The 19,846-nt window shown below is 44.9% G+C and overlaps 3 protein-coding genes across 4 annotated transcripts; 1 reads left to right on the plus strand and 2 right to left on the minus strand.

Annotated features, from left to right (window-relative positions):
- Positions 1–1,076: 1,076 nt before the first annotated feature.
- Positions 1,077–2,895, minus strand: LOC106655673 (lipase member I-like). Its single transcript, XM_014376189.1, has 6 exons — positions 2,838–2,895; positions 2,477–2,748; positions 2,298–2,401; positions 1,915–2,222; positions 1,706–1,825; positions 1,077–1,531 (listed from the first exon to the last, which is right to left on the minus strand). Exons 1-6 carry the CDS (start codon positions 2,893–2,895, stop codon positions 1,077–1,079), a joined length of 1,317 nt encoding a protein of 438 aa, XP_014231675.1.
- Positions 2,896–15,819: 12,924 nt separating this feature from the next.
- LOC106655700 lies at positions 15,820–18,300 on the plus strand. Of its 2 annotated transcripts, none has more exons than XM_014376220.2 (5): positions 15,820–16,222; positions 16,617–16,726; positions 16,797–17,289; positions 17,377–17,567; positions 17,721–18,300. In XM_014376220.2, exons 2-5 carry the CDS (start codon positions 16,652–16,654, stop codon positions 17,790–17,792), a joined length of 831 nt encoding a protein of 276 aa, XP_014231706.1. In that variant the 5' UTR covers positions 15,820–16,222; positions 16,617–16,651; the 3' UTR covers positions 17,793–18,300. The 2 variants fall into 2 exon arrangements, with proteins under 2 accessions (XP_014231706.1, XP_014231707.1); XM_014376221.2 differs by lacking the exon at positions 15,820–16,222 and adding an exon at positions 16,245–16,413.
- Positions 18,301–18,332: 32 nt separating this feature from the next.
- Positions 18,333–19,669, minus strand: LOC106655752 (TATA-box-binding protein-like). Its single transcript, XM_014376300.2, has 5 exons — positions 19,366–19,669; positions 19,152–19,258; positions 18,817–19,060; positions 18,548–18,746; positions 18,333–18,470 (listed from the first exon to the last, which is right to left on the minus strand). The coding sequence occupies exons 1-5, from the start codon at positions 19,456–19,458 to the stop codon at positions 18,394–18,396; spliced, it is 720 nt and encodes a 239-aa protein (XP_014231786.1). The 5' UTR covers positions 19,459–19,669; the 3' UTR covers positions 18,333–18,393.
- Between the last annotated feature and the right edge of the window lie 177 nt (positions 19,670–19,846).

Here is a 19,846-nt window from a genome sequence, read left to right on the forward strand (position 1 = left end):
TTTTACGTCGTGTGTACGTATACACTGCGGCTGTATACTATCGCGGGCGATCTCGATTTATCAGAGAAGGAAAAAAAAAGAGAAGAAAAAGTAGTTACTCCGGTGAGATACAGAGCGGACAAGCAAGGTATATAATAGCCATTGCTGGAGCGATAATGGACTCGATGATGACAAAAGAGAGAAAGAGAGGCGGAACTATAGCCTACTATCAAAAAGGCCCCAAGGCTCGCTCGTGCTTGCGCCGTAATCGACCAGTATACAGAAAGGAAAAAGCCACGCTACAGCCTCTCTCCCTCTCTAATGGCAATTATAACCATGGATTTTCCTGCCTGGCTCGAGAGAGAGAGTGTGTGTGTGTGTATGTGGAACATGCGTACTCCGCTATACGGCGTTTGAAGATAATGCAATTTAGGTGAAAACCCTTTGGCCCCCCCGTGCCCCACTGTATATACCTCTCTGCACTAATGCATCAGCGTGTGCCCGCCTCATTATATACGTAGTGCTATACGTGCATGGCTTGTATAGTATATATAGCAATGAGAGCAACAGGCGGGCTTATAACCTTTATATATTGACGGTGGTTATTTGTAAATTGTTTAGGCCACATATAGGGGAGCTATTTGAGCCTGCCTATACACGGGAAGCACTGCAGCGGCAACAACCCATCGTTTGTAATCGTTGCGTAGTGGGATCTTTTAATTATTATTTTTTTTTCCTCTTTTGTCGATCAATCGACGCACTCTTTTACCGTTCTTATCGAGGCACGCACGCGACGCGACGAATTAATCGCTTGATCGATTCGACTATGTTACGGCTCGTGCCACGCAGACTGTTCATTCTTTGATATACATAAGCTTTGTATTCATATACGTCAGTGGCTATAATCACCTCGTTTTTCTCATTCATTTGACTGTGCGTAGTACAAAATTGAAGACGAAACATTAAAAAAATATTAAATTTATTTGCTATCTTAAAGTGTATACAAAATTGTAATATCTTATAATACAATATCGTAATAAATTTACTACAATTAAATGCCTAAATTTGCCTATTTCGTAATTAAACGTTTTTCTGTTCTAGACGAAAGAACTCAAATAATTGCTAATCTGGTCTGCAGCTATTCGACCGAAATCCAGCAAAAACTCCTTGGTCGTGTCAACCGCACCTATTTCCAGTTGATGGTTCGAGTATACGCCGTGAAAAGCGTTCGAAAAGTATTTCACGCATGTGTCCGATCTGTTTCGCAGAGACACGTAATACACGACGCTCTCGTTCCTCGCCACCCTCAAGTTTTTCTCGTCGTCTTGGAAAAATCGCTCCGAATTGATACCGACTTCCGGGCATGTTTCGCGCGTGCAGTCGTCGATGGCCTGGATGGCCCGCTCGGTCTCGCTGGCGTTGTGCTCGAGGCCCCAAGGCACGCCCCAGTATTGGCAGTCCGGCCGGACTGTGCGCAGCTGGTCGTTCTTCAGTGACTCGACGAAAACATTGGCCGCGCGCATGTGACGACAAAAGCCACCCTCGACCAAGGCTGCACAGAAACGAAGAAGAAGAAAAAGAAGTAAGCACGTGTATCGACGAGCATGGCAATTGTATATATTTGTACAGCAACACGTGCTCGAATACGTCATGATCTAGTTTTATTTCGTTTTCCTTAGGCCATCTGTATGCCACCTGTGAAGCTTATATAGTAATGTTTACTCACCGTGATAAGTCAGCCTGGGATAATTGATGTAAGACTTGAAGAATCCTCTTTTATTTTTGTTTTTATCTTGGCTGCAATCTCCCTCTGAATTGCCACCGTCGAGATAAAAATCGACGTGTCCTAATAATCGATCAAAAATTTCAATGTCTCAGACAGATTTTGCAAAATATAAACGATGACCAATCATTTTATCGGGCACGTTTACTCACCGATGGCTTCGCGCATGCCAAAGCCGCCACTGTGCTTCTCACTCGCGTCCGAGTGTATAATGTCAACGAAGTCGGCGTCTTGCCTGGTCAGTCGCAGCGACCAGAAGTTTTCCCCGGGCTCGAAGCAGGGCTCGGCGGGGTCCAGTCCGGTGATGCGTGCGATCGTGAAGTTGTGGTTGCGCTGAAGCAATCGGGCCGCTTGACCGGACACGTGGGCGGCAAGACTAATGCCGAGGAAGTGTACAGGGCCCCACTCTTCGCGGTCGACACCTTGCTTTTCCCAGTAGGCGATGAGATCAGCGAATGTGCTAAGACGAGGGATCAAAGAGGTTTTAATATTTTTACTCGAAATTTATGATTTTTCAAAAACTGTGAAGTGATACCTTTGAACCTGTTCAGCTGCAGAAATTGTATTGAAAGCTGCTTGTTCGTAATTGAAGCGTACTCCGCCAGCGGTCCAATCTATCATGATGATATTCAATTCGGGCTTGAAGAGAGAAATTGAAAAATAGATTACTTTTTTCGGATTCAAAAAAACCAGTTGGAAATTTAAAGTAATTACCCAGTTCGAGAATAATGATTTCATCTCTTTGAGCACGGGTATGTCCACTTTGTGAAAGTACGGATTCAACATCACTTTTGTCTCGCGTCTCGGATCGAAATTTGTTATGTTTTCCACATTTATCGGGGTGTCAAAACAAGACTCATTTTTTACACTATCGGAGCTGTTAATGAATCTGAATTGAATCGAGAATTTTTCGTCTTTCACTGATTGAGAGCAATTGTAGTTTCGAAAATAAGAGAATGGCCAATTCGCAATGTCCTCGATGATATCTGAGTTTAACGTAAACATTATTATTGTAATTACATTAATAATTCAACAAAATGTAAGTACACGAGTCTAGTTTTATTAATAAACTTACTTGCATGCGTCAAACTCAACGCAGACACCAGAAGAAAAATTCCAAGCGAAAGCCTCATGGTGCTAAAATTCAATGCTCGACGGGGTGATTATATTTTTCCTACTCTTTTTATCAACTGCATGTAGCGCTCCGTACTGCCCCGCGCGATTATAATACAACGAGTGATAAAATTGAACTAATCCAACAAAATTGTCATCGTCTATTTATACACAAGCGCGAGAAAAAGGCGTGTAGCTTTGTTGACAAGATAATCATGCCCAATTGCAAATTTTCGAGAGAGAACAATGAGAAATCCCGAAATACTGATAAGAAGTTTGATCGAACAAAAAACGTGGCATAATTTTTTTCAATGAATTTTTCCTCAATCACACACCGTGTCAGCAGCGCAAAGATCATCGGGCGTACATACCCACAAATAGTTACTCAATCAATTTTTATTTGATCAATCGATCTCGGATCATAGTAAGCATTTACTTTAGGCCACACGTTGTTTATTAATTTGCACGAGTACTTGTGGCGCTTATCTACTGCTCTATCTATCAAATTAACGCAAGCATCACACTGGATCGCGTGATAACAAATGGAACGATCATCATCTCTCGTCACCATAGGCTCGAGCATATAAGGAAAAAAATTACCTCTTTATTGCATACCACTCCAGGCTTGAGTATTTAAGAAAAAAAATTACCTCTTTATTGCAAAACTTACAAATATCAATTGTATCCAATTAGGGATAAAAAAACAAATCTCAGGCATGGATGCAAATAACAATTTATACATCTAGAAATATTTCCATCGATTGGTCACGGGTGGCAGCGAGCCAAGACTCGCCTCGTAGATGTCGTGTCGGCTATACTCGTCGCTCGTCGTCGCGACGCTCTGTCGAGTCATCGTTCTCATCTTCACGGGCCGCACGGCTCTGTGCAAGCTCCTGCCTCCTGCCGTTTCCGTCCACTTCTGTCCCCTTCTCGCTTGTCTCTGGCGTTGCCCGCCGTTATCCGAGCCTCCGCCGTCGAGTCTGTCGACGCAGTTACGACGACGACGACGACGACGATGGCAGCAGTCATCGTCCAGCACGAGAAGAGACGACGAAACCGAGTCGTCGACTATTTGCACGTAATCTCGCCGATGGTGTCCTCTGCAGCGACAAGAGCGTCTCCTCCCACGGGGCCTCTTCGGGCTAGTGCTGTCGAATATCCGGCCGAGTACCGTGCCGATGAGCTTGCGGCACCTGTCGAAGGCGTCACGCGTCAGGTGGTCCGACAGGAAGTTGAGGAAGTTGCTGCGCTTGTTGCATTTGCGCGGCGGCTGTGCCGCTGACGGACGATCGTCCAAGCACGTGGATCTGAGGTGTCCCAGCTCCTCGTCCTCCTCTTCGGAGATGGGGCATAGGTCTTGGATGGAGGCGTCACCGCCGGCCATCTGCTGCTCTCTGACACTGCAGCAGGCTGCCGAGCTAGCTATCGAGGCGTTGCAGACGTCGATTATCTCCGAGTCCTCGGGGCTCATGCAGAAGGGAATGTCGCGCGGTCGACGCCGACAGACGCCGTTGCAGCAATCACCGTTGAAGATCATGCTCGTCTGCGTGTGAATGATCTTCTTCAGCCGACAGGTCTCGACGACTTTGGGCGTGTCCGGGCCGCAAGCTCGGCTCGGTTTCTCCAAGCGTATCGAGTGCTGACTGTAAGTCCTCAGCGAGGTGAGCGACGCGTTGACTTGAATCTCGACGCTGCAGGGCGGAGGCTGACACTGCGGCTGCTTTTCGCGCTCGTTATTGCATTTATCGCTGGTATTGATTTTCGTCTCGCGCATCAAGTCGATTTCCCGGCAGATTTTTTGGTTCAGACAAACGATCTCGTTGATCTTGTCCTTCATCTGCGAGCAAGTGAAGTCTTTTCCTGGCGTCGCTTCTTCTTCCTCGTCGTCCATGCAATTGATCATAATCGCATCGTCGAAGGGCTTCTGCGTCGTGCAAGTCTTGCGAGGCAACGTTTTACGCGGTGTCGCTTCCGAGCAACAATCCTCGATCGTCCTCGTCGTCCTTCTGGATGATCCACACGATTTTGACGTGTCGTTTTTCGCCAACGACGACTTCGTCTCGCAACGTTGTCGTCGAGACGTCGAGCTCGTTTCGCACCCATCAATGTCGTCGTCGTCGTCGTCGACTCGTTTGGTTTTGCCTCGGCACTGCTCGATCTTACATTCGATGCATATACACTCGCTGTCTTGGTCATTCCGGCTGACTTTTGCCACGCACGTCGCTTGAGTCGAGTTGTCGCAGAATTTCGGGCAATCGGTGTTCGTCGAAATGTTCTTGAACTTGTCCTCGCTCGAGCAGTCGGTATTCACAGCCGCTTCGTGCGTACTGTAGTAGCTATCGTCTTTATTATTTCTGCAGTTACAAAAGCTTATTTCGTTGACGTAAATATTCATGCCACAGCCATCTTCGACGACTGCCTTGTCGCGCGGACACTCTTTCCGATCGTCGTCGTTACTTTTTCCGTCGTCGCAAGGGTTCGCTATCTTGTCGTCGGTAGATGTCTCGACGTCGCGCGATACGCAACTGCGTCGACTACATCGACTGCATCCGCTGACTTTTTTCTCCGTACAGATGGCTGCATCTTTCTTCTTGCTCTGCTTCTTACACTTGTCAGCAGGTGCGAAGGTATTATTTTTTGTTACCTCTGCTCCTGCTTCTTCGGCTTGGCTGCTATTGCAGTCGAGATCCGTGTCTCTCGTCGTTGGCGTAGATTTTTTTGCTCGTTTAGTTTTATTTTTGTTGCTGTCGGATTTGAATTTCTCGAGCTCGCACTCGAGCGTGCCGATCTTGTAAGCCAGCCACTGATTCGGATCATAAGGCATGAGTACGCTTCTCTTGGTGCCTTGACGCGCTTTCGGCTCAGGCAGGAAGCAACTCTCGCTGCATCCGGTCGATGGTTTTTTAGCGGAACCCGACGATGGTGCAGGTACCGATGCTGGCGCTGCTGCTCGAGGTGGTCCTGGCCGATCCTTTTTCGTAACGGTCGGTCGATTCTCTTTTTTATCGTCGCAGGAGTCATCGCGAGTGTTGACGATGTCTTCGCACGATACCTCGGGAAAGCAAATGAGCGCATTGCTCGAGCTCTCGTCCGACGGACACGACGGCGACGACGATGACTCACCATCCAGCGATGCGTTTGGCGAGAACTGTTTATTACAATTGTCGATCACATCCTTGCGCAATTGCGACAGCTTCTCGTCGATCCAGCGACATTTTTCGTTCACCGCGTCCTCGTCGTCCTTTGCGGCAATGACCTCGCTCGAACACTTTTTTGACTTGGGACTTTCGGTCTTGTTCTGACACTTGATTTTCACGATGCACCTGGTCGATTTCTTCGGGCTTTTTTCCGGTTTTCTTTTATTCTTCGTGCGGCCTTTGCTCGAGGAGCCTCGTTCGTTCGACGGACACGCACACGCACATGGACTCGTTTTCTGCTGCTTCTGCTGCTTGTCCGCCGCTTTGGGTGCGTGACGTTGATCGCTACAGCAACAGCCGCAAGGGCAGCTACCGCAGAGTGCGCAAAGCTCGTTATCCGATGCCGCTTGGTCCTCTTCTTCGTCCCCGTCGTCATCCTGCTCTTCTTCCTCTTCCTCTTCGTCTTCTTCGTCTTCTTCTTCCTTGTCAGTCAGGGAGGTGTCGTCGTTGCAGAGCGAAGAGGAGCCGGAAAGACTCGGATCACCGGCGTTGCCGTTGCCGCAGCAGCCCTTGCTGTAGCAAAAACCGCCGGATGAGACAAGTAGCGCCTGCGACGCTTCACGGAAATTCCGTTTAATTAAAGCAACGTCTCGCGCGCCTCAGCGCGATTAAGCATTTTCTTATTACGTTGTGGGATCTTCCTCTTCGTCGTCCTCTTCCTCGTCCTCCACGTCGCGGTCGGCGTCGGCGGCGTCGTCGTTGTCCTCCTCGCTCGAGCTCGCCGACAGCTCGTCGTTGGACTGATTCGAGCACTCGATCTCGTAGAACTCGGGCGAGAATCTCACGCACTCCTCGCGATTTCCCAGGCTCACTTTGGTGGAGAAGGCGCAGAGCTTGGATTTCACGTTGCCGAGCTTGAAGTGCAGATAATTCTTGCGCACGTCGCAGGCCAGAAACGAGTTGGCCAGCTGCTCGTCGTCCATCCTGCAAGTTTCGTGATTGAGACAGTCGCAGACGATTTTCAGATCGTCTACGAGCTTGCCTGTAAAGTGCGAATTGATTTTCAAGTCGATCGCGATAACGATTATGATACAGAAAGCTCGGTAATTTACGCACCATCGTCCGAAGTTTCGCACTGACCCCTGAAAATTTTCTCCTTCAAAATCTTCGGATCGCAGGGCAGTCTAATGCAATCGAACTCCTGCTGGCGGCAAACTATCAGACAGCTGCCTTCCTGCACCGGACAAAAATCCGTGAGGACGAGTCTCAACTCCTTGTCGTTCTTCGCTTTATTTTTCGCCGTCTTTTGGGGCGACGATTTGGTTTGCTTGGCGCATTGGCAACCAGCAGCGTCTCGTTCGTTGGCGTCCAGCTTCTTAGGCTGAACCGCTTTCTTTTCGCCGCGATTGTTTCTCGACGTATCCTCCGAGCTTCGATGTTCAACGACGTTTCGCTGGCAACATCTTCTCTTCCCGCTCGATTCTCCTTGATCGTCCATTTTAAGTTGGCGAGAATTTCTCTCGTCGATGGATTTTCTCTGACTATCGGTGTTGCCGCTTTTCTTATCGGACGAGTCTCGCTGTTGAGACGACCTAGACAGAAAAAACGCTCGTTTCGATCGTATCTATCCATCTATTTCATATTCTACGTTCAAATTGTATACTTTTTCCGATGGCTGCTTGGCGCAGCATCATCGGGCGAAGACTTTCGCGACGAGCTCGAGGCTCTACCAAATGCACTGGAGCAGCAGCCCGCTCTGGTAACACCGCAAGCGGCGTCGCTCGGCGTGTACGGCGCTCCGCCTCTCTGACGCTCGATCGTGTCCGGAAAATAGCCAGCCACGGGTGAGTCCGGCCGAGGTGATCCATCGAGGCTGCTCAGACTCACATCCTTATAAACTATCTCGAAGTTCGTTAAATTGCTCAACAAGTCGTAAGCGGACCTTTGAAAAAGAAATTATGACGGTTTGTTGTCGGCTCGACGCAAGTCGTCCGTCACAATGCAATCGTCGTATTTTACCTACGTCGCAAGTAAATTGAAATTCTCTACGAAGTAGTCCAGCAGATCGATCCTGTCGAGCGTGGACATGTTGAACTCGGGCATGGGATAGCCCCAACGCTCGAGCTCGTCGGCCACGCGGGAGATCCTCGGATTATAGAGAAACGAGTCGACGACCAGGGCCCCGAGGCCCTCCGTCACGATGTACTCGCGCAGCCTCGTCGAGGCGTCCTCGAGCCAGGCCTCCGCAGCCGCAAAGAAGCTGACCTGGCCACTCTTGGCGGCGAGTCTGGCCTCCTCGCCGTACACGTAATACACGAGGAGGGCGTGCAGGTGACGCTCGAGCGTCTGCGGCACGAAGAAGCGTCGCAGCGCCTCGATGAACGGCTCGTAGCTCTCGAGGCCGAGCTGGCTCGCGCTTTCCAGGACATTGTTGACCAGTTGACGCTTCGTATCGAATAATGGAATAGGAAAGTATCGAAACCAACGAAATCAGTCGAAATTTAGGTCACCGCGACTGTGCGTATAAAAATGTGGAGCAAAAGCAGAGGATTACCCAAATATTTTCCAGAGTGATTTCTTCGTCCATTGATCCGATGACGTTGAGCTTTTTTGCGACACATTGGTGTGGGGAAAAATTTCGACCTGACTCAATGCAAAACTATTCATAAACTACTGATTATCGACGTGACGAGAGGTTATGCATTAACAATTTTTTTTTTAAATTTCGGTCGTGTAACGAGAGGATGACGATGAATTAAATTTTGCATCAATCGAAAAGTAATTGATTCACACTTTTACGTTTATTTTTTTCCTGATTATCCGAATGATGAAATTGAAACATTGAATTGTACATGGTTCTTCAATGTATACACGCGACTGAGCTATTTAGTGAACATTCAAAAAAACGAGCCCGTGCGCGTGTACTTGTACACTTTTTTTAACCTCTTAAGCGCAGAAGGTTATGCATGCTGAATCGAAAAGTCGTCGCGTTGAAGGGTCCCTCGGGGGAAGTTAAGGCTTATTCAGGCGCAGCGCGAGCTGTAGGTAATCGAGTTTAAAAGAAGCTGAAGAACATTTTCGAGAACACCTGTAACTGCAATTATACGAGTGTGTTGTGCGAGCGAGTACACAAGGAGCCACTCGACTCTGTACATACATTTGCACCGAGGCGACGCATTCATAAAAAGGAGAGTACGAGTGAACGATTCGAAAAGTCCATTCTAACAATGCCATAATTATATCGTGAAACGTCGGAGCGGCTTTTATGTGCGACTGCGGGGGTATAAATGAGTTATTGATAGATTCTTGTCGAGCAAATAATGCGATAACGATCGACGATGTCAACGCACAGTCGTCTCGTTTTAATATCGCATACACATGTAATAACCGATTGATTTTCGTGTTGTAACACGTAGCCCAAACATATATATACGTGCCGCCGAGTTGTGTGCGTCGCAGTCGGTATCGAAGGAAGTTCGTTCGTTAATGTACATTTCACATAACATAATCGCCACGTGTACTTTATAATTCTCGCCGCGATCATATAATGTGCGTAATGTATTATTCAATGCGTAACATAATGTATATCGCATAGGTATGCATAATTTTAATCGACTGACCGAGACGAGAATACGACCGCCTGCGTGATTTCGAGTAAAAATTTAATTTACCGTCGTAGCGAAGAAAGATAGATGGATGTTGCATAAATATCAAATATGAATTCATGTACGGAAAGGCATCAACGAAGTCAGTGAAACGAGTCGACGTGCGGCCGTACGAACAAAGAAGCTTGCTCGTGCATACTTAGAGCATATACGAAGTTGCATTTGCTGCTGCTGCTGCTGCAAGAGCTTTTGCTTTCGGCAGTAGTAAGCATCGTATATAGGAAGGGGGATCAATACTCTCCCGACGCAGCTTAGTGTATAGTGGGTAGAGTAGAGCCGAAGCGAGACCGTGCTACAGCGCCGAGAGAAGAGCAGAACGACCCCGCGCTGCTGGTACCTTTCCTCATCTCACTGCGTGTGCAGGGTATGCTCGAAAGCCAGAGAGAAACGATACACGTTGCGTGTGTACCATCTCGCAACGATCCTGCTTTGATCGTTCGTCCTGTATATTACGATGCATTATCGTGTCTCGTGCGGCCACAATCAGAAGCAACGAGCCACGAGCTTTTTTTATGGCCCTGCGTCAAGGACTCGACACCTATAAGACTTGATTTGATTTTGACACGGCTAAGGAGGGTGAAACATTTTTCATTCTTTCACTCTGTGAAATTCGTGCATTGTTTTCGTATAGCGGTTGCTTTGTTTACCGCGACGATTGTTCTGGCTGGATCCGTTGTCGTGTACGCGAGTATTGAAACGAATATTATACAGAAACCGAGCTCTAAGATGATTATGCTTACGAAGCGTAAGCGGTAACATCTTCTTCTTCTGCACGAAAGATCTTGGAGCTCTAAGAACACCGAGTAATACCTAAAAAACAGTATATAACTCGATATATTGAGCTGCGTTCCGAAGAGAAAAAAAATTCAAAGCGAATAATAAGACATTTTTTCGACATTTACAATGCGCCAAGTTTCTTACGCACGTCAGCGATGTAAATTTCTTCTTCTTCTTCTTTTTTTGTCGACACGATCTTCTCAAGCTGGATACAGAAACGATGAAAGCTTTTAATCTCGTTACACGCGTATATAATACTTCTACATAAAACACAGGAGAGCTTTTATTATCGTATTTGCGAAAATTCGTTTAACGTTCGATGAAGAAGCTGCGAAGTTGTGGAAGACGGCGATGACGAAAGACGAGGAAAAAGGAGAAAGACAAAAACAAGGCACAGGTCGAAGACCCTCGCATTCGAGCTAAGAAAATTGTCTTAAATTGCGCCAAGCTGGCGCGCGTATACCATACACACGCACACATGCACGCGCCAATGCAAAGGACTATTAGAGTGGATGCCGTACGTATAGTATTACGTAAAGAGTAAAATAAAATGAAGAAGTATGCGAGGGAAAGAATTTTGTCACTCTCGTCACGTAGCTTTACGCGGGAAAAAATAAAGTATGCGCGCGAAGGCTCCTTGCGCGCGCGCCTTCGTACGTGCGGTATTTCGCCCGCGATTGTAACTCGTCGCACTTTGTGTGGGTTCCTCCGGCTATATATGTGAATATATAAGGAACTCGCGAGAAAAGAGAGTGTACGAGGAAGGTTTTCGCGAGTACAACGGAAAATATATGTATTTTATCATTCAGGCTGGATATATTGAAAAATTTTTCCGTCCGCGCGAGACGTGAAAGTTGAACAAGGCAAATCCGATTCGCCAACGCACGAGAAACTGTTACTTTGATTTGTGAATATTAAATTCTTGTATGCATACGAACATAAGTAATCAAGACATTTTAATTCCCACGATGTTGCATTACAAGTCCCCATAAACGGTTTTTTTGGATGCGAGAAGTATAAAAAATGTCCAGAAAACGGCTATTTTCTGCTTCGAAAATTCTGATAAAATTTGGAGATTTGCTTGAAAGAAAACAAGTTTTTAATAGCAGTATAAAATTTGATGATCAGACATTTGATATCATTGTACATCATCGATTGAGATAAAATGCATTTTTTTCAATCTAAAGTCTCACTGCGTTTGTACATCCTAAGACGTGAAAGTGTGCAAATAATTGGAATTTATTTCAAATAAGCTCTCAAGATGTACTATGTTAAAATAAAGATGGCGTTGGTGGATCGTAACACGTACAGTCTTGATGCATACCTAAATAAAAAAAGGAAAGATAGAAAGAGAGAGAAATCCTAATTTGCTCACGTGAATGTGTATACACGCATCGATTACCGAACGTGAGCCAACATACGTGCTGCGCAGAGGAATCCATGCCCACTCGTCGCTCACTCTTTCTCCTCTCACGTGTATGTTATTGCGGTATGCATTCTCTCTACTTCGAATAAAGGTATAGAAAAATCAAGTCGACTTTTATCCGATATACAGCAACTTCATGCGTATGCGATTAAAACAAGATGGATATCTGTATGATGAACAATCGAATGCGAATATTAAAAGCTCAACTGAAACTCGCAGCTTTTCTGCGCGTTATGTGCATTATAAGAATCGTATTATAGTATTATACAGATTGTGCACAACAATAGCAGCCGTCATCATTACAAAATTATATTATGAAAAATTGCACAATTTGCTTGGCATTGAATATTATTAATTGTCAGATAATTTAATTATAATTATTACATACACTCAGCTAGAGTAGTTATCGATAAATGTGTTTCACGGACACCGCGTCGAACACTATTATATACTTACGTGTACGTGTTACGGTACATTTGTACTATATGTAGGTAAATATTCTCTATAAATATATAGAATACGAGCGAATGCACGAGCTTGGATCATAATTGGCTCGACAACTACAGAGTCAGATTTTCAATGCGATCTTAAAAGTGTTCGTATTAAATGAAACTGTCCTTAGGCCCCTCTTGTAATTCAAAAATCATTAAGAAAGAGAAAATAAAGGAAAAACCTCGAGGCGGCGCGATTATAATTAAGTCGAAAAAGAGGCAAAATAGAGAGAAGGAGAGATAGTAAAAAAAAAAGAGGGAACACATCGCTCGTGCTCGCTCTTTTTCTCTAATTTGCGTAATGTAGAAACGAGCCCGTTTAAATTGAAATCTTCTATCTCCGTCTCTGGCTCTCTTGGTGCAAATGTGCAGTGATATAGAAAAGCAGCGGAGTCACCCTCGAGCTCCAGTTAACTGTGCGCGCGCGTTTTGAGGCCTCTCTCTCTCTCTCTCTCTCTCACTTTCAAAGCCCTTCCCCAGCAGCAGCAGCAGCAGCAGCAGCAGAAGCAGCAGCTATATGCGACTTGATTCCTCTTGGAGTCATTTTCTAAAAGGAGTCGACTTCTCCTAATGGGACGCGCGCGCGTCCTATATTATATTTTCTTCTTCTTCTTTCTTTTTTTTTTTATTGTATGCAACAACTTCTGCGCTTGGCACCGACTTTTTATGTACAGATTCGATAATAATACTACCGTAGATTTTATTTAATATTTTGTTTTCGTTTCATTCTCCTTCGTTTTTCATTATTCATTTGTTTTGCTAATTATAATAGCTTTTCATGTTAAAGTTTCGTGTCAGTTATGTAACAATTTGTAAGGCTATCGATTCATGTATTTTATTCTTTACTAATTTCGTTAAAGAGATTCAATTCAGGGGTAACGCATTAATGAATCGAAATTCAAGTAATTGCTACGCACGTCATTATAATCGATTACGACGAATCAATTGACGTCAAAATGGGAAACAAAAGCAAATTCGTAACGCGTCAGAGTCTCGTTTTATTCTGATTTGTTGTGAAAAATACGGCTTGTATCGATCATTATTCATATTTTTTAAAAATGATAAGGAGAAAGGGTAAGAGGATAAAGAGCAAGGAAAGTTAGAATGGGTAAAGCTCGTAGCCGAAGCGCAATTTAGTCGTAAATCTGCGCAGCTTGCCATTACGCATCGAAGTGGCTTTTAAAAGATTCGATCGAGTCATCGTCGCGTAAGTGCACGTGTGTCAGCGCAGGATAGAGGGGGTAGAGAAAAAAAATCACGTGTTTTACGCGCTCATACGCTTTTGTGTGTACACACGATTAGTATGTGTATCGTAAATTGCGCCGAGAGAGAGAGAGAGAGAGAGAGAGAGAGAGAGAGAGAGCTTTCACCTTCGGTCGAGCGCGAGAGAGAAAGATTAAAAGGGCCGATTACGAGCGCGGGCAATGTTTCATGTAACGGATAATATAATGTTCGCGCGTCACGCTTAGGCTTGCGCATTACTATTTTTTTCTCCTTTTTTATGATTATCTTCTCGCGCATTACAGGAGCCGTGCGACAGAGTGACCATAATAGATTTAATTTATAGTTTCAATACGTAATTTAAAGTTCGACGTTGAAGAAAAGCTTAATGCACGCAAATTATAAAATGACGTGTATTATATATTATAATAGGATATAGTTCGCTGACAGCTATGTACGCATCAGCCGACGAATCGAATTAATCAAGCCCCGCATTTAGTACGTAAAACGAAATTCGTATGCTGTACACCGTGGAGAGTTTGAGGGAGATCGTGCAGCAGCTGTACGTATGTGCACGGGGGTGCGTGGGAAAGAAATAAACTCGGCTCTCAAACGCGTTTTCTCGTAAAATTAAATTCCATTTTATACATATAGGCGTGCACAGGCACAGTTAGGCGCGCGAGCGTATCGTACGAATATACATATACACCTACTTCGCAAACACAGAGGATGCGCATTTAGCGGGATGCCCGTGTGCTGGCGCAGGAACAGCAGCAGCAGCAGCAGCTGCCTACTGGCACGTACGCGTACGTATCGCATAATGCCATTACAGAAGAGACAGAGTCAGGAGAGGCTGCTCGTCGGCGGGGGAACCTCTCACCGGTGTGGCTTTTCGGCACACATGCCAGCCTCGCTATTATATACGCATGCGAGGTAAATATGTGTAAAGCTCAACTTGTCCGCGCTAGTGTGCTTTGACGATGCCAGAGCTTTGAGTCGAGAGGCAAGAAGCAGAGCGCGTGCGACAAAGTTTCGTGTTTCCCACTTGCTCCTTTCCTCGCTTTGTCCGCGATTCGCAGCGCTTGGCTTCCATACATACACAAGCCATTTGGAAACTGCAGCGCGCGTTACATAAGCGCGTGCTCGGGTATAATGGAGCTTGCAGCGAGCCAGATATTAATGCTGATCTGAACTTTGCCTTGAGTCCTCGCGAGTAGAATATAAATATATAATATATATGGCTTACAACCAAACATATTCAAAATAATTTTACGATAACATTCGCCTAACATGTCGTCTAAATGATTATGTTAATGAGGCGGTTTAATTAAAAGGATGTAGGCTCGAGCAGCGCGAGTTCAAGGATTTACATTCATTTGTCGTATCTGTGCAGGCCACGTATACTGGTGCCCACGTGTGCGTCGTGACTTTGCGAGTCATTATAATGGACGCGATCTGGCACACACGAGCTTCTATACGCACAGAGATGTAGCATTTATCCGACGTAATTTTCTCGATGTGCTGCGCAGCTCGCAATCGTACGGTGTATATACATATTTAATTAGTCGTCCGCCACTTATCGCGGGACGCGTACTTCATTAAAAGCAACATAACAACATCTCCGCGCGATTATTAGTCTTATCGTAGCGCGTAATGGACGCGGATGAGAGGAGCGCGGGAGGCGACACACGCGTTATTTCCGTTTAATTAAGATCGAATAAATCACGCCTGCCTACCATGCGGCAATTCTGGCGGATGTGAACTTACACACATGTCGTATACTTTTTTTATAACATAATTCGCGGTTGTGAGCTGCAATTATTTGGCTGTATGTCCCATTGAGCGTATTTGCAAAAGTTTGGAAAAGTGAAAAACGAAAAATGAGCGCACGAAAACGAGTACACGCTCGTACAATAGTAATGAGATAAAGCGCGCGTTAACTTTTAATAAAATCAGTTCCCATCCCGCTGGGCGTTTGCGAATCTCGGCAGCACACGAACGCGGTAGCAGCGAAAGGTGTACGATAAAGCGAGAAATAGAAGCTTATGCTCCGCGTTTATATACATCGCAGAGAGAAAGAGAGAGAGAACGAGAGAGTGGTAGGGGTTGGCCACGATCAATAATTTCGCGCGGGGCGCGCGCGCACCGAGACCGACTTTATTTTGCTGCCGTCGCGCGCATGATGCGTCGCAACTGGCCTGGCAGCATATCCTCCTCGTGGCTTGCGCCGAGTGTACCTCGAGCGCCACTCTGTGTGTTATCATCGCGAATGTGTACGTGATATGCGAGCGCATGTGTGGGTGCCCGTAAATGTATGCATACAGAGACAATAGACCGAGAGTCACAGTCAGTCAGTCGCAGGCGTACGATACCGTGGGAAGCCCAGTGCAGCTACGATTTTTCCCTCTCGATATAGTAGTATACAGTAGGTGCGCGCGACGCCTCGACGCGCATTCGTAGATCGTACACCCCCCCGCGCGCGACGCCCGACTCTCAGAACCCCGATCCATATTCCCCACAATAATCCAAGTATATCATACACAATAAGCAACGGGGAAGAAAGGATATTTGCAAGCTGCGCAAGCATCACGCAGCAGCAGCTGTTTTTACTCGCTTCGATTGTGCACGAGGTGAGTGTGAAAGCGAGAGAGAGAGAGAGAGAGAGCTTTTTTGCTGATTTTCCCTACGTTTTATTTGGATGTGAGTTTACGAGTACACGAACGTCGAAAGTGATATACTAATTTCGGACATGTTGTGTTCTTTCAAAAGCAAGTATGGTTTTTGGCAATCGATACTCTAATAATCGATGACGTCAATATAGGTACAATACACCATTCTATTATCGAGACAATTGATACATATACAACGGGTTCGCGCATAGATTGTTGCTATAAGCTTCGTGGCGTGTCCGCGTCCTTCTGCTCTGTTTATGCAAGCTCGCGAGCTTGGCGACACAACTGAATCGGAGCTAATCTCGAAGTATCACCGAGATCAAAAGTAAGAGTATTTTCTAAAATCTTTCAGATATCGTCACCGGAAAAAACGAGCCTAACGTCAACATGCTGCTGAGCTTGACGCTGCTACTGGCCACGGCCGTCGCAAGCTCGCAAGCCTCCATGTACAATCTACCCGAGGTAAGTCCCGAGTGTTGCTCGAGTCGAGCGCGAACATCGTATAAGAGGATGAAAAATGTGTACTTCGCAGGCGAACGAGATCATGAGCGACCGACTGCTGCGCGGCATACTCGAGCGAATGAACGGCGAGCTCGCCGCGGAGCAGATGGACGACGGTACGGGGCGGGGTTATCTCGTCCAGCCGCTCATGAGCCGCGACCGCTACGAGATCATGGACGACGGCGACGACGCCGACATCGACGATGAGATCATGGACGACGAGATCGCCAACAGCGACAAGGAGATACCGCTCGAACTGCCCTACGATTACGAGGGCGTTTACGAGCAGCCCAAGACGAGCATACGCGATCAGGAGTACCTGAGGCACAGCAGCTTGTGGAGCCACAATCATCATCGCCAGGGCCTGGACGATTACAAGGCCAACGACAGGCACAAGATCGTCGCCGCCGGTGCCAAGCAGCCCATCCTGCAGAAGCTTCAGAAGCAGAACCTCCAGAAGGATCCGGCCAGCCAGTTGCCGGCATATTGCACGCCGCCGAATCCATGCCCCGTTGGTTATACCAGTGAGCGTTTCCCCCTTCGTTTACTTCTTGTACCCTTCTATTGATTTTGTAAAATTAATCTTTTTTTCTCTCCTACCGACGTTGCAGGCGAGCACAATTGCATCGAGAATTTCGAGAACACGGCGGCCTTCAGTCGGGACTATCAGGGCGCTCAGGACTGCATGTGCGACTCCGAGCACATGATGGAGTGCCCGAACTCCATCGACCAGGACAACAACGTCGTGCCGGCCATGCAGATGGACAACACCGATTTCGATCAGATCGTCCAGCAGTTGCAGGTATGTGGCGCGCTCCGATACCCACGCGCGCGCACGCACGCAAGCGCCTGTACTTTTTATTTGAATTTGCACGCTTACGCCTCACCGAATATTATTTGTTCAATGAAAATTCATGAGACATTTTTAAGGGAGTATTTTCCTGACTTGTTGCAGGACAACAACAATCCATTCCTCGAAGGGGAGAAATTACCAATCGCCGCTAAGAAGGGACTTAACGTCTATTGAATATGTAACGTGTAATTTTTCCGAGGCATGAAAAGTGACAGATATATTTGTACGAGATATATATATATATTTATATATTATTTTTGTGGATTTATTTTTCAAAAGAGACCGACGAGGATACTTAACTCAAGTGAACCAGATGTAGAATAGTTATTCAAAACAAATAATAAAAATAACGATATAAAATAAGGTTGACCCAAGTACATAAAAGATATTTAAAGATATATGCGTTTGTTAAAAATGTTTTTAATGTTTCTATATAAAAAGTTCTTTACAAATACTTAAATATACATTCTCAAATTCTATGCCAGGCTGTTACTAGTCATATCATATGGTTGATGTTAAAATGGTTTAATTATTATATTACATCTATTCAATACTCTACTATTTGTACCACATCTTTTTCATTGCGTTTGTATGTTAAAAATTGGTTTACATCACTTATGAAAGTCGACATTGTATAATTTATATAGCTAATGACTCAAAATATATTTTCGATTTTAAAATATTCTGTTAAAAGAATAATTTTTATAACCCAGTCAACAGTTTCAAGTTTTATTATTATTATTATTTTTTTAATTTCTAATTTGTAGTAAAAAGTTTATTTCTTTTTATAACTCCTCAGTATAGGATATATATACTCCATAGCTATTTTGAGTTGTTGACGATTTTTGGCACCTAGAAAATAGTTATGATAACATTAGATGAAATTTAAAATAAATTCTTGGTTACTAATAATAAATTACAGTTCTTACCAGTCAGGACAATTTTTCCATTAACGAATATCATTAGTACAAGGTTAGGATTTATCAATCTGTATATCAAACCAGGGTATAATTCTGGTTCATAACTTACAAAATGGTTGTGTAAATAAGGAATTTCCTCCAGCTTAATAACAAATTTCACATCTGTTGTAGCAACAATATTTTGTATTTTAAATTCTGTGAATTTTACCTGTAACATATTTTTGTATTGTAATTAAATCAATTGTACTATAAATTTTCGATTTGAAACAAAAACTTACATTAAAGCCAACTTTTTGGATAATTCTAGCAAACTTTTTAGATGCTAGTAATGAGTCAGCTTCATTCCTGGCTCCTGTACAAACAAGTTTACCAGATCTAAAAATAAGGGCTGTTGCTTTAGGATTTCTAATCCTCATAATGAGCCCTGTGAATCTGGCAGGATTATATTCCGAATTTCTAGTTCTTATATTAATGTAACTAAGATTGAGTTCACAATTTAAATTAACGGTTGACACTACATTTCTGAAAAAAAAAAATATGATGCAATCACTTCAAAGTTGATAGCGTATGTAATGCATTGTCTGATCTATGTATTGTGCATATATGTACTTACTGTAAAGTAGGTTCCATTATCCCGCTAGTAATAGGTGTGGCAGTTGGAGTTAAAGGTACCATAGATTGATAAGGATTACTTTGAGTTTGTGATTGTGATCCTCCGGACTGAAAATCATAATTGTTGATGATGTAAAACTTTTTCAAGTAAAATCAGCCACAAGTGCATCGCCGTTTAACCTCGAAACGAGCCGCTGACACTCGCGGTTCCTTACCCTGGGAGACATTGGAACATTGCCATCGTCGGAATTTCTCGAAGGACTCGCTAAAAGTCGCTTCAATTCGTGATCGCTGGATGTCGACTGCATTTCGCTCACTGTCAGTTGCCTATGGGTACTCAAAAACCAATCCTTTCTGGACAATCACAACGGCGCGTTGTATACATTACTACCCAAGTTTGTGGCTAATGATTGCTACGGCTCTGTAGTCTGTTCACAGTACATTCTACGTCAGAAATAAGTAAGTAAGTATAAGGCTTGGTGCGAAAGAGAAAGCGGCACGTGCTCCGATGACTGCTCGCCAATCGCCACGCACGATGACAGAAAAGCAAATGCTGCGCAAAGGCGCGTTTTCATTATTATCACGAGACAGTGACTAACTTATCGGCAGCTAATTGTACAATATATAAAACAGTGTATACCCGATACCCATATAATATAATTCTATAATATCATAAAAATAATTGAATAAAAGTTC

The sequence above is a fragment of the Trichogramma pretiosum genome, unplaced genomic scaffold, assembly GCF_000599845.2.
Source record: "Trichogramma pretiosum strain Unisexual culture from Peru unplaced genomic scaffold, Tpre_2.0 scaffold125, whole genome shotgun sequence".
Lineage (NCBI taxonomy): Eukaryota > Metazoa > Arthropoda > Insecta > Hymenoptera > Trichogrammatidae > Trichogramma > Trichogramma pretiosum.

What these genes read in the sequence shown, in the direction of transcription:
- LOC106655673 (XM_014376189.1), bottom strand. Translation starts at nt 2,895, where the DNA reads ATGAGGCTTTCGCTTGGAATTTTTCTTCTGGTGTCTGCGTTGAGTTTG. An exon ending in GTTGAGTTTGACGCATGCAA is followed by an intron (nt 2,749 to 2,837) that starts GTAAGTTTATTA and finishes CGTTAAACTCAG; the next exon opens with ATATCATCGAGGACATTGCG. An exon ending in GCAGCTGAACAGGTTCAAAG is followed by an intron (nt 2,223 to 2,297) that starts GTATCACTTCAC and finishes CCCTCGTCTTAG; the next exon opens with CACATTCGCTGATCTCATCG.
- LOC106655700 (XM_014376220.2), top strand. Translation starts at nt 16,652, where the DNA reads ATGCTGCTGAGCTTGACGCTGCTACTGGCCACGGCCGTCGCAAGCTCG. An exon ending in CCATGTACAATCTACCCGAG is followed by an intron (nt 16,727 to 16,796) that starts GTAAGTCCCGAG and finishes TGTACTTCGCAG; the next exon opens with GCGAACGAGATCATGAGCGA. An exon ending in AGATCGTCCAGCAGTTGCAG is followed by an intron (nt 17,568 to 17,720) that starts GTATGTGGCGCG and finishes GACTTGTTGCAG; the next exon opens with GACAACAACAATCCATTCCT.
- LOC106655752 (XM_014376300.2), bottom strand. Translation starts at nt 19,458, where the DNA reads ATGCAGTCGACATCCAGCGATCACGAATTGAAGCGACTTTTAGCGAGT. An exon ending in ATGTTCCAATGTCTCCCAGG is followed by an intron (nt 19,259 to 19,365) that starts GTAAGGAACCGC and finishes TATGATTTTCAG; the next exon opens with TCCGGAGGATCACAATCACA. An exon ending in TGGAAAAATTGTCCTGACTG is followed by an intron (nt 18,471 to 18,547) that starts GTAAGAACTGTA and finishes ACTATTTTCTAG; the next exon opens with GTGCCAAAAATCGTCAACAA.